Below are 14,051 nucleotides of genomic sequence, written 5' to 3'. Positions count from 1 at the left end.
CTATGAAATAAATAATAGTGCCACCTCATTATGTTTTAATGTGTTGTAGTTCATATCTGAAAAGGTCAAAAACTAAAAATAATCTAACTATGCCATCTATTCTACAACTGTTCTATTTAAAAGTGGTTGAGTATGTGTACATGCACGTGAGCTGGTAACAGTGGGAGCCCAAACTCAAACTCGACTCTGTATGGCTGCAACTTCACTTGGATACTGACAGTTTACAACAATCTCTGTTTTTGCAAAGTCATAATTTGCTGCCATGGAAAGAATTCCATTAGCAGAAAATAAATGTGTTGCCTCAAATCTTCAGGGAAAGAAATATTCCAGGAGGAGGAGAATTATTTTTTTTCTTGCAACTACAAGAAAGCAGCAGCCAGAAAAACAGAGAGGGGGAGGAGGGAATGGAGGTTGGGTACATGTTTTTGAGATGCTGACGTGGAAGATAAATAACCAAGGCTTGGATAATAAAACTAAAACACTAATATTGTTCCTTCCAGCGCAAGGCCCAAATCTAGGTTCATCTCAGGGCAAATCTGATACAAAAACTCTTCGTAGAACTATCTTTTGATGAATATTCAAGTTCTTAGAAGAATACAGGAAGGGAAAGGTTTGTAATCTGAAAAAGGAAACAACAGGAAGAAAATGAAATGAAATAACCGAGACAGTTTTAAAATGGTAAATGTTTCCCTTCTGAAAGTCATATTAGGACTGGTGAAAAGTGCCCGATTAATAGCCCAGGGGGAGTGAAGTATCCACAGAATAATAACAACGTGAGCAGTGCTAGTATACAATCTGTCTCAACCATACACTGGAGGGATCACCTCTAGGCCTCAGGTGGTGTAAACAGTCATAGCTCCACTGCAGTCAACGGAGCTCTGACAATTTACAGCAACTGAAGATCTACCCGTCAGTTTTTCCAACAATTTAATTCTTGGCCTCTCTGCTGAGACTGCCAACAGAGTTCCCAGTTAGTTTCCCTATGTCCTGCCCTTCTCCTTTTTAGGCCCAATTCTGTAAAGTGCTTTTCAACATGAATTGAGGACGCTCAGTACCACCCAGAGTTGGGACCATAGTTTTATTCATTAGACTGAAATACTATAGCCAGTTCAAAGCCTGCCCAAACCAGGCCTGAGATTTGGTAAGCAGGATTCACTGCCAAGCGTCAACCGTCAGCTCAGTAGAAAGGGTCAACAAATATGTTCTGCTTTGTTCCTTAATATCGTCCATGCCAATGTAAGTTAGGAAGAGACACCTCATTATAAGGAAAAATCCACTCCAGACATTTACCTGGTGTTCTCCCAGTACTATAATTAAAATTATTGTCATCAGTAGTGTGAAAGTATGAAATGAAGGTTAGAGAAAATGTTATTTATGCTAAGGAATCTGATCCCACATCTCAAAATTATTTTTCTTGCTGTCCTCATATTTTGTCTTTGGCCTACTGTACATCATATCCTGTATTTGGGTCCAGGAAGGATGAAGGTGATTAAAAGACGTTTTTATTGCTAGTATAAACCCACACCTACACAGAGCCCCAATCAAAACTTTCTTTTACAACCAGAGGGAAACCTTCTGTGATTCCTCAGAAAATAAGTTTAATTTTTTATTGAGAAAAGCTGTAGTACTGTTTTGGAGAGAATGCAAATGGAAAATTATTAGACAGTTTTGCACGTCAGTCTTTTTTTTTTAAAGCATAATTCAGAAGATGCCAGGGGGATTTCTGAGGTGTAGGGAACCATCTTCATATTTTTTGGACTGTCACAAGCGGACAGTCCAAATTCTAGTCCACTGTAACAAAACCAAAGCAAGAGTTCTTCCAGCGACACACACCCTTCTCCCTGTCCAAATTCCTACTATATTGGTAGTAAGGATATTTCTTATTTTACAGAAATTGAGAAATCATGTTTAGAATCAAACTGTCCCAGTCTTGCAAGTTGATCCACATACACAGATGCATTGCATTCAGAGGGAATCCCACTAAAGTCACAGTACCGTGAATTAGGCTGCAGGATCAGGCCTTTGTAACTACACTAATAGGCTCTTTAATTACTACTATTTTTAAATTAAAGGTAAATAGATTTGTACACAATACAAATATCTTGAACAAGGGAGGGTTTCAGATATACACGATAGGGGAACACTGTTGAACTTAGACAATACTAGTTACAGTATTCAGTAAAAATCCATACTCTTGTATAAGGTATATCAATGATTTGTTTTCAATCACTTCATCCCACTTGGTCCATTTTTCCAATCACTAGTTTACCTGTTAACATATGTGTTATAAGTCTTTCAATTTTTCTTATTCTTGTTAAGCATATTTCTATAGTGAGTTTTAATTTCTGCACCCACAGAAATCAGGTACAGCTACTATGCTCTTATTTTCCTCTTTAGTCTATTTCATTCTGCTAATTTTTAATGCCAAAGTTAATTGATCAGTAAAAACCACAGCAGCTATGTGTGAAAGGAAATGAGGCATGTTTATAGTTGTGAGAAGTCAGAAAATGGGGTGGGAGGGGAGAGGGAAATACCCTCATCACTTATAATTGGATATAATTGATTAAAAATGACTGTCTCATTCATACCCACAAATGAAACAACTCCAACTTCCCTGAGGTTCTAAATTTAACAGAAATTGAAAAAACTCCTACAATTTTTATCTCAAGTTAAATGAAAAATCAAGGTGCTGACATGATACATTTTAGAACAGACCTATCATTCCGAATGAGAAATTAGTTAACAGATTACACAAAACTCTGTAGCTTCTCCATTCCTCCCCAAACCATAGCCCTCCGGCAGGAGTACTACCAATACATTCCCTCAGAGGCATGGGTTTCAAACAACACTCTTGTCCATTGTGAAGAGTGAAATCTGTAACTGGTATTTTAGTTGGGAAATCATCGGCTATTGTCTCAATTCTGCTGGCACAGCAGGTGAAAAATCAGGAGCAGCTGTGCTTCTGGGTCCGAATACTTGTAACTGCAGGGAGGGCAGGTTTCAATTCTGACTAATGTTCCATGGGAGCCTCCTGGCCAGAGACTCACTGGGAGATTTGATAAATCAATACATCCTTTAGGTCTCCTGGCCATGCCTCTTCCCTAGTCAGAGGCTATGCTGCTGGCTCCTCGGAGAAGTGGGGTTTGCAGGCTCTTGGCACCACCCCTCCCGATCATCTCCTCCCGCCAGATTTTCTGCTGACAGCAGCCCTAAGCTCAAACTGGTTGAAGCCAGCATATCCCAGGGCTAAATTAAGCTCGATGTCTTGCATATGGAGAGTACACAAACAGAAATTAAGGAGTTCATTTTACATAAACAATAGAAAAATACAAAGCAAGAGAATGTACAGGGTGTAGATTTTTGATGTGTCAAGTTTCACCCCCTTTGCATGGTACAGAACAAACGACCCTGTGAAGGACCGGAAAATAAAACAGACGTCACTTTTTTAGAAACACAACTTCTGAGAGAGTAGGATGTCTGTGCACATGGAGAGATATGGGCTAATGTCTATAAATAGTTCCAACGTGGCAGCACTGAAGCAGCAACAGAAGCCAGACTCTGGCAACAGCCGGCTTTGCTATGGAACTTTTAATCTTAATGCCATTTTACTCCTTGTCCTCGGAGATGCACTGAAAATGGGTCTGGCTCATCAAAGCTTTATCATTCTTTTCAACATGGTTTTATCGGGCAATACTAGTAATTTTTCAATGTCATATTTAAATATTGCAATATTTGGTCTTTATTTCAAGCCAATGCAGCAACCTATCAATACCCTGATTTCATTGTAAACACACAAATGTCAAGTAACAGTATTTTAAAATGCAGTTTATATACACGTTCAATTAAATGCTGTTAGACATGCAAAGTGTGCTATGTCATGCTATGGAACAGTGTAGAAACAGTATAAAGAAACCTTGTATTGAAAGAAGTCAGATCAAACAATCCCGTAGAAACAAAACACCCATCCACGCTCTTTGTGTGCTATTTCTTTGTTATTTTAAATTGATTTACAGTGGTTATGCATTCAGGATGAATTTCACTCCATCCCACTAAAACAAACAAACAAACAAACAAACAAACCTAAATCCTGAGTATATGGACTTCAGCGTTCTTGTAAAGTTGAATGCATTAATATTTGCAAAGCACTCTGAGATATTCTGAAGTGGAAATATTATTTATTATTCTCTTTATTAGCTAAACTAGTGTGGAGTTGGAAAATCTGGTGCAGTGAATTATTTGCTTTCCATTAATCTGGAAAAAAATCGGGTGCACCTCACCTATGCTCAGCATACTGGGGTGGGGCGGAGGGTGAGAGGCCAAGGAGCAGAGGGCTTACGTAACTTTATGCCACCTTTCCATCCCTCTGGGTGGGGGCAGATGGGAGAGAGTTTGTCCCCTAGCACAAATTAGAGTAACTTTAAGGATGTTGGCAGTAACTGCTCCATAGATTCCAATCTGTTGGCCCAGGACTGCATTCCAGTCACATACCCCAAACCCCAGCGGACCCCTGTGTTGGGCTGAGGTGGGGCAGGAACTGGTGATCCTATCCTGGGATTTCCCAAATCAGCAGAGTCCCCAGCTATCTATTTAAGTCAGTTCTCCCTCCAGTTTGTGCCACCAGACTGGCAGTAAAAGGACTGAGCAGGGAACTAGATCTGGCTAATTATTTTCATTGAGATTCACCAGTAGTGCAATTTTTCAGAACACTACCTGGATGCAGGAAGCAGAGAGAAAGGGCATTCTGACCACAAGATCAGCTACACCCACCAGCGTAAATCAGAGACTTTTTTTTTTAATGCCAAAAGATATTAAGTAGTCTATCCTTTTATTGTGAAACGTTCTAGAGTAATGTAACTTGAAACTTGTAGGATTCTCTTTTCCCTCTGTTATGATACAGCGTTTACGGGATCTATAATATATAGGTGGTATGTTCTGTATATAATCCAGTTTGATATAAACAGCTTTCAGGTTTACTGAGAGATGCTCTTCTTTTCACAGTAATACCCGCTAAGAGGCTGTATTGTATTAGGTTACATGGTAATGGTATTTCCAGAAAAAAATGAATTACACATTAATAAAGCAATGAAAGTATGCAGGTAACCATGGCTACTGTTGTGGACTCAATAACATCTCTTATACAGCTGTTAACATTTGTATTATTGCCAATTAAGCTGCAGAGATCAGATTTGAAAAAAAGAGCTAGCAAACAGTAATTTCTCATCTCAAGGAAGTAAATGCAGGCGTCTGTATCAGATTGCATTATTTTTTGTCTTCTAAACAGGCACATCCTTCTTCCAACGTTCAAATTAATACTGAGAAGTAATGAAAATATAACCCCTCCATGGCCATCAGTTACATAACTTGTGTGTGAGTAACATGTTTCACCCAAGCTACCTCTTTTAAGTTATTTAAATTATATTTCCTTTTCTGATGTCCCAAACTAAAGTATCTGTAACTGGACTTCCACAAAGCCTCTTGAAGAGTCTCTTGAATACAATTCTCAGTCCCTTTAAAAATGTGCAACCAAAATGCTAGTGTTTCTGTAACTGATCATAATATCTGCCCCTTCTACTTGGTGCCCCAACTAAGAGTCCTGGTCACCAAAAGTATTACTTCAAAGGAAGTCTGAAGGCAGCTGGGAAGAGGAAGAGGCAGCACTTTCCCCTTTGACACTGTTTGCATTTCCAAACTGTTTCTTCTTACATCACCTTTCTGTTTATGAGTCAGATTTTCTCCTCCCATAGCCCAAATAATCATAGAGGAGGGCGCATCCCTGGGGAATTTACCCTGGGTAAAAAAAAATGTACAAAATTGTGCATTTGGGATATTTTGGAAGTAGCTGCTAAACAAGTTGAAAGAGCATCTAGTGGGCTATGTTAGGAACCCGAGAACAGCTTGCAAGGTGAGCCAGTGCACCTTGAACCAGATTCCAGTAACACCACTAAAACGAAGATAATGAAAAATGCCAACTGTAAGCAGGGTGAGGAAGAACCTGGAGCAACTGCCCCCACATCTCCCTCCACAAGATTGCATCTCCCCCCCGCCCCCGAGACTGTCTCTTTGTCCTCCCAACAGAATTGCCAAAATCTCTCTGAATTTGATTCACATATGACTCTCTATCCTGTATGAGTTTGTGTTCCATGCCTGCTTTGGAGAGGAAGAAAGATCCAGCTCTGCCACAAACTCCCTGTGCCACCTTACGCAGAGCAAGGCACCTCTGTGCCTCAGTTCCCCATCTGTAAAACAGGGATAATAATGCTTCCTTTCTCCCACCCTTAATCTGGTCTGTCCATTTAGATTGTAAGGTCTTTGAAGCAGAGTGTATCAGAGTGTACGTACAGTACCCAGCACAATTGGGCTCTGATTTAAGCTGGAGCTTCTGGCTGCTACTCTAATATAAATTAATCAATAGTAATAATAATACTGTTTTAAAAACTGATGCATGACCTTAGAAAGTTTTGGGTGCTTATGACATTCTGGAATGCAATCCAGACCTGTGAGGGGCTGTGTCACCACTTGCCCTGCAACTTGGGGTGCCTCACAATGCTTTGCTGCTGTAGCTCCCAACACGGGCTCCTCACAAATAGCCAAGCAGCATGCAGGTCACACCCTGAGTGTCTGGGTATAGCTACAGCCCTGGTCCAGCAGCTCTGACCCCAGCAGCCTGTCAGCAAACACCAGCCACTCTCTGGCTTCCAGCAGTCTTGGTCAGTACTTGCAGGGTGACCTCAAAACACCCCCCATCCTGGATTCACCCCCCCCCCAAATGTGTGTTTTGCACTGTCCAGCCCTCTCCTGGATAGTCCAGATATATTAGGTCCATCTCTAAGGGGATCAATATACAACTGTCGGCTACCTTAAATAGTGTTACCCAAACAATTCACAACACTGGATTAATTTTGATTAAAGAATAAAACACATTTATTTACTCACAAAGAGAGAGATTTTAAGTCAGTACAAGTAATGAGGCATTAAAATCAGAAATGGTTACAAGAAAAATAAAGATCGAATACTTTCTAAACTTAACAAGCTGGACCTGGTTCAAGCTGAAGTCCCTTACCACACGTTCCCAGTACCACTGCTGACCAAACTCTCAGGCCAGGATCTACTCCCAAAGTCCAACGGCTGTTTCTCTTTGTTTTCTTAGATGAAAAAAGAGATGGTTAGGAAGAGATAACTTGAGGTGTTTTTGCCCCCTCACTCTCATAGTCCAGTCCCCTTTTGAGATGCATTTTCTTCTAGGTTACCCCTCAAAGCCAAGTTTATTCAAACAGTAAAGGAGGCAACATGGTGTCTAGTAGCGAAAGCGGTTCCATGCTGTTTCTTCTCACGTCTGTTTGCAAAAATGCAGATTTTTCTTGTCTCCTGTCTTCCCTCCCTCACTGTCTGAGGACCCTGTTTACAACTTATATGTAAACTGAGGTAAACCCACATTCCTTTAAGACCTGCTTGACCAGTTCTGCCTAAGTGGGGCTATGTGGGTTTGAACATGTGCCACCAACATCATTCAGGGGCAATTTATAACTTTACATATATTGCTAAATACATTTCACCATGATATTATTGACCAGAAAGTTATTAGTTTTCAAATGATACCTCACAAGGCATATTTGGTATGAAAATTATTACAATCGTATGTAGGGTGTGAATACAGGGGTGCATTCCATCACAGTGCTGCTACCATGTGCTTTCTGGGGCACACTAGAGGCAGACAGAGAGCAGAGACCAAATAAAAAGACTCAAGAGCTCTGAGGAAATTAGTGATTGTGAATTCAGGGAGGCAGGTAACACAAAATGAAGACTGCTAGACCATAGGGAAAACATAGTTATGCTTCTTTAAGCTTTGCATAGGCAGGGAGAGTCGGAAGAAAAAAACAAACACCTCTGCAAAGGATGACCCTGCATGATACACTTCACAGGAAATCAAATAAAACCAAAATTATACATGATGCCCTGGAATAAAGTAGAGGGCAAAATTTCAATATACACTGTACTTTAAACATTTCTCACTTCCCTTTTGAGCTTTCTCCTCAGCAATGTACAGGACATATGATTATCAGTTCCATGTTCTGTGGCTCTTCCCAGCTGACTACCATCATTACTTCTTTATTTCAATATTTGGTTTCCTCCTCATTGATTCCTTTCTGTCTTGTACTGTAAGCAACTTGCACCTTTATCACCTTTTCTCTTAACTTCTGACACACCCATTTCTTCCTCCATCTCTTTCTCCTCTTCTGCTTCATCTGCAGGTCCTCTGCCTTACATCTACTGAAATGTTCTCAACCTTATTTTCTGATTAAAGAATACACACATAAATACGCATTTGTACATATATGTTTTTAAAAAGATTTTCAGCCAACATGAATTATCCATGTTTGCTAATGGAAATCTCAATAAATCTTTGTATTAAAGAAAATTCTCAGTATTACGTTTAAATAAAAGAAAATGGCTTGCAGAAAAGTATGTCATTTTCCCGTTCTTAATTTTATAAAGTGGCTTAAAAATATCTGTTTCTTGTCTAACTAGTTTTATGGAGATCCATATTTCACCCTTCCCATAAATAGTTCATAACACTTTTCTACCCGGCACACTGTATTTGCAGAAGAAGCCACAAAAACATGTCTGGCTGTGACTCAGCAGATTGGAACTCTGCATACGGGGTTTATGAAAAACTGGTAAAGTTCAAGATAATAAAATAAAACTCTCAAAGTCCTACTAAACAGATTAAATATTTTCCTAGGAAGTGAAGTTAAGGATGTAATTTGCATTTTAGTCCACCTCAGATAAGGGAGAAAAAATGGTTACTCATCTTCTCATAACGGTTGTTCTTCTGGGTGCACAGTCATCTGAAAGTTTTTCCCCTAGCAGCCCCCATTGGGTCAGGTGTGGAGCCCCCTGGAGTGACGCCTTCATTGTGTTCAATATATGACCCAGCCGACCCGGCACCACCTCAGTTCCTTCTTGCCGGTTACTCTGACAGAGGTGAAGGTGGGTGGGTTTGCAATGGACATGAGCAACCCATGTCTAAGAACAACAGTTACAAGAAGGTGAGTAACTTTTTTCTTCGAGTGATTGTTCATATAGATTCCAATTAGGTGACTCCCAAGCCTTACCTAGATGGTGGGGTCGGAGTTATGGACTCTCCGATTGGAGCACCGCTCTGCCGGAAGCTGCATCATCTCTGGCATGCCTGATGATGGCGTAATGAGAGGTGAACGTATGTACCAAGGACCAAGTTGCTGCCCTGCAGATTTCTTGTATCGAGACCTGGGCCAGGATCACTGCTGATGAGGCCTGTGCCCTTGTGGAGTGTGCTGTAAGAGCTGGGGCTGGTATTTTGGCCAGCTCGTAGCACGTATGGATGCATGACGTGATCCAGGAGGCTATTCTTTGAGATGAGACCAGAAGTCCTTTCATCCGGTCTACCACCGCTATGAACAACTGGTTCAACTTCCTAAACGGCTTGGTGTGCTCGATGTTGAAGGCTAGTGCTCGCCGAACATCCAGAGTGCAGCCTCTGCTCACGGCTACTGGCATGAGACTTACAATAAAAAACAGGCAGGAAAATGTCCTGAGTAGTGTGGAAGTGTGACACAACCTTAGGAAGAAAGGCCGGGTGAGGTCTGAGTTGCACCTTATCCCTGTGGGAAACCGTATAAGGTGTGTCTGAGGTAAGGGCCTTTAACTCAGACACCCTCCTTGCGGATGTAATGGTGACCAGAAAGGCTACCTTCCACGACAGATAGAGAAGGGAGCAAGTTACAAGCGGTTCAAATGGGGCCCCCATTAACCTGGAGAGGACCAGGTTAAGATCCACACGGGAACAGGCTGTCTGATCTGGGGATATAGCTGTTCCAGACCCTTGAGGAACCAACCAACCATAGGGTTGGCGAAGACGGAGTGTCCAGATGCTCCTGGGTGGAAAGCCGAGATAGCAGTGAGATGTACCTTTATGGAGGACGCTGCCAGGCCTTGCTGTTTCAGGTGCAGAAGGTACTCTAAGATGAGAGATACAGGTGACTGAACAGGGGGTGTACAACGCTGGTCACACCAACAAGTAAATCTTTTCCACTTTGCCACATATGTGGCTCTAGTGGAAGGCTTCCTGCTGCCAAGAAGGACCTCCGTTACCTGTTCTGAGCACAGAAGCTCCATGAGGTTCAGCCATGAAGCTACCATGCTGTGAGGTGGAGGGACTGCAGGTCGGGGTGATGAAGGCGACCGTGGTCCTGAGTGATCAGGTCGGGGAGGGGAGGCAAAGTGATCAGGGCAACCGCTGACAGCTCCAGGAGTGTGGTGTATCAATGTTGTTGAGGCCACGCTGGTGCCACCAGAATTATCTCTGCCCCGTCCCTGCAGACCTTGAGCAGGACCTTGTGCACAAGAGGTAACGGGGACGGCGTAGAGCAGGCGGCTTCCCTGGGGTAGCAGGAATGCGTCTGTGTTTGAGCCTGGGCTGTGTTTCTGGAAGGAGCAGAACATTGGGCACTTTCTGTTGCTCTGGGTGGCGAACAGATCGACCTGGGGAAATCCCCACCTCTGGAAGATGGAGTGTATGACATCCAGCCAGATGGACCATTCATGATTGCGGAAGGACCTGCTGAGGTGGTCCGCCAGTGCATTCTGAACTCCTAGTAGATAGGACACTTCCCGGTGAATGGAGTGGCTATGCAGAACTCCCACAGCTGGAGGGTTTCCCGACATAGGGGAGAGGACCGGGCTCCACCCTGCTTGTTGATGTAAAACATGGTCGTGGTGTTGTCCATCAGAACTGCTACGCACTAACCTCGTAGTCAGGCCTGAAAGGTCTGGCATGCTAATTGCACTGCCCTCAGCAACTTGATATTGATATGGAGGGCAAGTTAGTCCTGCAACCAAAGGCCCTGCATTTGGAAGTCTCCCAAATGTGCTCCCTATCCCATAGCTGACACGTCTGTTACCAGGGACAAGGAGGGCTGAGGACTGTTGAAGGGGACTCCTTCACACACTGACTGAGGGTTGAGCCACCACTGAAGGGACTCAAGCACCTGCCCTGACACTGTGACCACTGAATTCAGGCTGTCGCATCCCAGGCGATAGGCCGAAGCGAGCCATGCCTGTAGAGGCCTGAGCCTCAGTCTGGCATGCTGAGTCATGTAAGTGCAGGCTGCCATATGGCCGAGGAGACTCAGGCATCCCCTTGCTGTGGTGGTCGGGTATTGCCTGAGGCCCTGAATGATGTCCATAATGGCTTGGAATTGGGACTCTGGGAAAAACGCTCTTGCCTGAACGAGTCCAACACCACCCCGATGAACTCTATTCTTTGGATCGGTAACAAGGTTGAATTGTTCCAGTAGAGGAGGAGACCCAGTCTCCCAAATGTGGATCTGACCAATTGGACTTGAGACTCCACCTGCCCCCGGTGCAGCCCCTGAGCAGCCAGTCGTCGAGGTTGGGGTATACCTGCACCTGCCTTCAGAGGAGAAAAGCGGCTACGACCAACATGCACTTGGTGAACACTCGGTGGGCTGTTGAGAGGCCAAATGGAAGGACTGTAATTTCTAATGTTTGTGGTCGACCACAAACCGTAGGAATCATCTGTGTGCAGGCCAAACAGCTATGTGAAAGTACATGTCTTTCATGTCGAGGGCGTACCAGTCTCCTGGATCCAGAGGAGGGATACCATACGGAACTTCAACTTTACCCTGAACTTGTTGAGTTCTTGCAGGTCTAGAATGGGTCTGAGACCCCCTTTATCTTTGGGGATTAGGAAATAGCGGGAATAGAATCCCTTGCCCCTGAGGTACCTCCTCCACCGCTCCCATTGCGAGGAGCGCCCACACCTCCTGGATAAGGAGTTGCTTGTGAGAAGGGTCCCTGAAGAGGAACGGGGAAGGGGGGAGGGAGGGAGGGAGGGTAGGAGCAGAATTGGAGAGAATATCCTACTTCTACCATATGGAGAACCCAGTGGTCTGAAGTTATTTGGGACCAAGCACGGTAGAAGTGGGACAGATGATTCAAGAATCTGGAATTGTGGCTGGTTCGCCATCCTCGGGCGAACCTTCAAAAGGCCTGCTTTGAACCGGGCACGGGGGGGGGGGGGGGGGGGAAGACTTGCATCTGCCATTCCTGCCCATTCTCCTATAAAAGTCCTGCCTTGGCCAAGAAGAATAGGAACACTGCTGCTGAGGCTTGACATGTTTACGTTGGGTTGCCGGGGTGTGCATACCCAAGGATTTCATGGTAGCCCTTGAGTCTTTTAGCCTATGCAGCCGAGAGTCAGTCTGCTCCATCAAAAGGCAGGTCCTGCATGGTCTGTTGAACCTTGGCGATCATGGCGATACCGGAGGACAAGGTGCGCGACGCTGAGTCCACAGCACCCAGTGAGGCCTGTAAAGAGGTCCGTGCCACCATCTTGCCCTCCTCCACTATTGCTCCAAACTCCTCGCTGGACTCAGTTGGCACCATCTTCTTAAACTTGAGCATCGAGTTCCAGAAGTTGAAGCTGTATCTACTCAGAATTGCCTGCTGGTTGGCGATCCTGAGTTGTAACCCCCGCGTGGAATACACTTTGTGCCCAAATAAATCTAGGCGCTTGGCGTCCTTGGACTTAGGCACTGGGGCTTGTTATCCCTGCCTCTCCTTTTCATTTATTGCAGCCACCACCAATGAGCAAGGCTGCGGGTGTGTGAAGAAGTATTCGTACCCCTTAGATGGTACGAAATACTTCCTTTCCACACCCTTCGCGATGGGAGGGATGGAGGCCGGGGTCTGCCAAATGGTCTTAGCATTGACATGTATAGTCTTGATGAGGGATAGAGCCACCCACGATGGGCCTTCTGGGGCCAGGATGTCGACCATCGGGTCCTCTGATTCTATCACCTCCTCGGCCTGCATTTCACGCCACCCTGTGAAGGAGGTCCTGGTGGGCACGGCTGTCTATGGGGGGTGGTCCAGAGATGGAGGTGCCTGCAACTGCCTCATCCAGGGAGGAGGATTATGAGGCTAATGGGGGAACAGAGTCCTCCTGACACTCTTGGTCTCCAGGGGCCTCCTGTCCCGCCTCTCTGTTGGGGCCATCCACACCTGGATCAGGCTCAGGAGCTGGGGTTGGTTCCTGGGGAGGTAGTGCGACCGGTACCTCCTCGGCACCCCTAGGGGTGGGGCAACTAGCTGATGCTTCTGGTACCTGTGGTTCAGATGCTGCCAAACGGGAACCTTTGGATTGGGCGCCCTGGACCTGGTGGTACACCCACGGGGTCCAAAATGGGCACTGCGCTGGTCTCTGCCACTGCGCAGGCCATGGTCCTTCCCCCACCTTAGGCCTTCCACAGCCTGACTGGTGCCAGCCCTGCTCTGAGTATCTAGACTCCGTCTCGGAGTCCAAAGACAGGGAGCAGGACCGCGATGGCCAGGGCAGTGCCGAGCAGAGCTGGACTGGGGAGCTGTGCTGAGATTGGGGCCTATGCGGGGACGCTGACCGGTGCCGGGATAATCAGTGCTGGGAGCGGGACCTGCTACACGATGGGGATCGCTGTGATGATTGGCATTGCGACCTGGCGCGGTGTCGCGAGTCTAACTGGTGCCACAAGTGTGACTAGTGCCGCGAGTGTGAGTGGTGCTGGGACTCCACCGGCAGTGCTGAGGGATGAAGCATCGCTGGTTTGTCTCAAGACATTGCCACACGTTGTGGTACCGGAGGCTTGGCTCGAAGGACCGGGGACTGCGGTGCTGTCATGGCAATGAGGTCCCTCGTGGTCTCAAAGGTGTTCAGGGTGGATGGCAATTCCACCTCCTCAATGACCTGGTTCGGGAAGTCCAACGGCACCGGACTCGACGGTCCCCCTTGCAGGGCCAAAGTCGACGTTGCTGGCTCCAAAGTCTTTGGCCCTGGGTGCTCCTCTCTGGGATGCGCCCCATCGGCCGGCTCCAAAGGGGTGGGTCTCGGAGTCGGAGATCCACTCCTCCTCTGCTTCCGCCACTTCTGCGTTGGGGAATGGGACTGGTGCCAGGTCGATCCTGCCGGTTTTGGTGTCACCACAGGTCTCTCCCTGAATCCTTCCGCGGTGCCA

The 14,051-nt window shown here is 45.5% G+C and overlaps 1 protein-coding gene across 5 annotated transcripts in view; it reads right to left on the bottom strand.

Annotated features, from left to right (window-relative positions):
• Positions 1 to 14,051, bottom strand: part of AIG1 (androgen induced 1) — a 193,019-nt gene that overhangs the window by 93,727 nt on the left and 85,241 nt on the right. Inside the window, exon 4 of one of the 5 annotated variants that reach the window (XM_065400697.1) lies at positions 6,910 to 7,142. The exons of the other annotated variants lie outside the window; for them this stretch is intronic. Coding sequence (XP_065256769.1) covers positions 7,023 to 7,142 — 120 coding nt within the window. The 3' untranslated portion in view covers positions 6,910 to 7,022. Of the gene's footprint in view, positions 1 to 6,909; positions 7,143 to 14,051 lie in introns of those variants that run through there. 5 annotated transcript variants of the gene reach the window in all.

The sequence above is a fragment of the Emys orbicularis genome, chromosome 3 (assembly GCF_028017835.1).
Source record: "Emys orbicularis isolate rEmyOrb1 chromosome 3, rEmyOrb1.hap1, whole genome shotgun sequence".
Lineage (NCBI taxonomy): Eukaryota > Metazoa > Chordata > Testudines > Emydidae > Emys > Emys orbicularis.
This window is presented reverse-complemented; position numbering and strand designations above follow the sequence as displayed.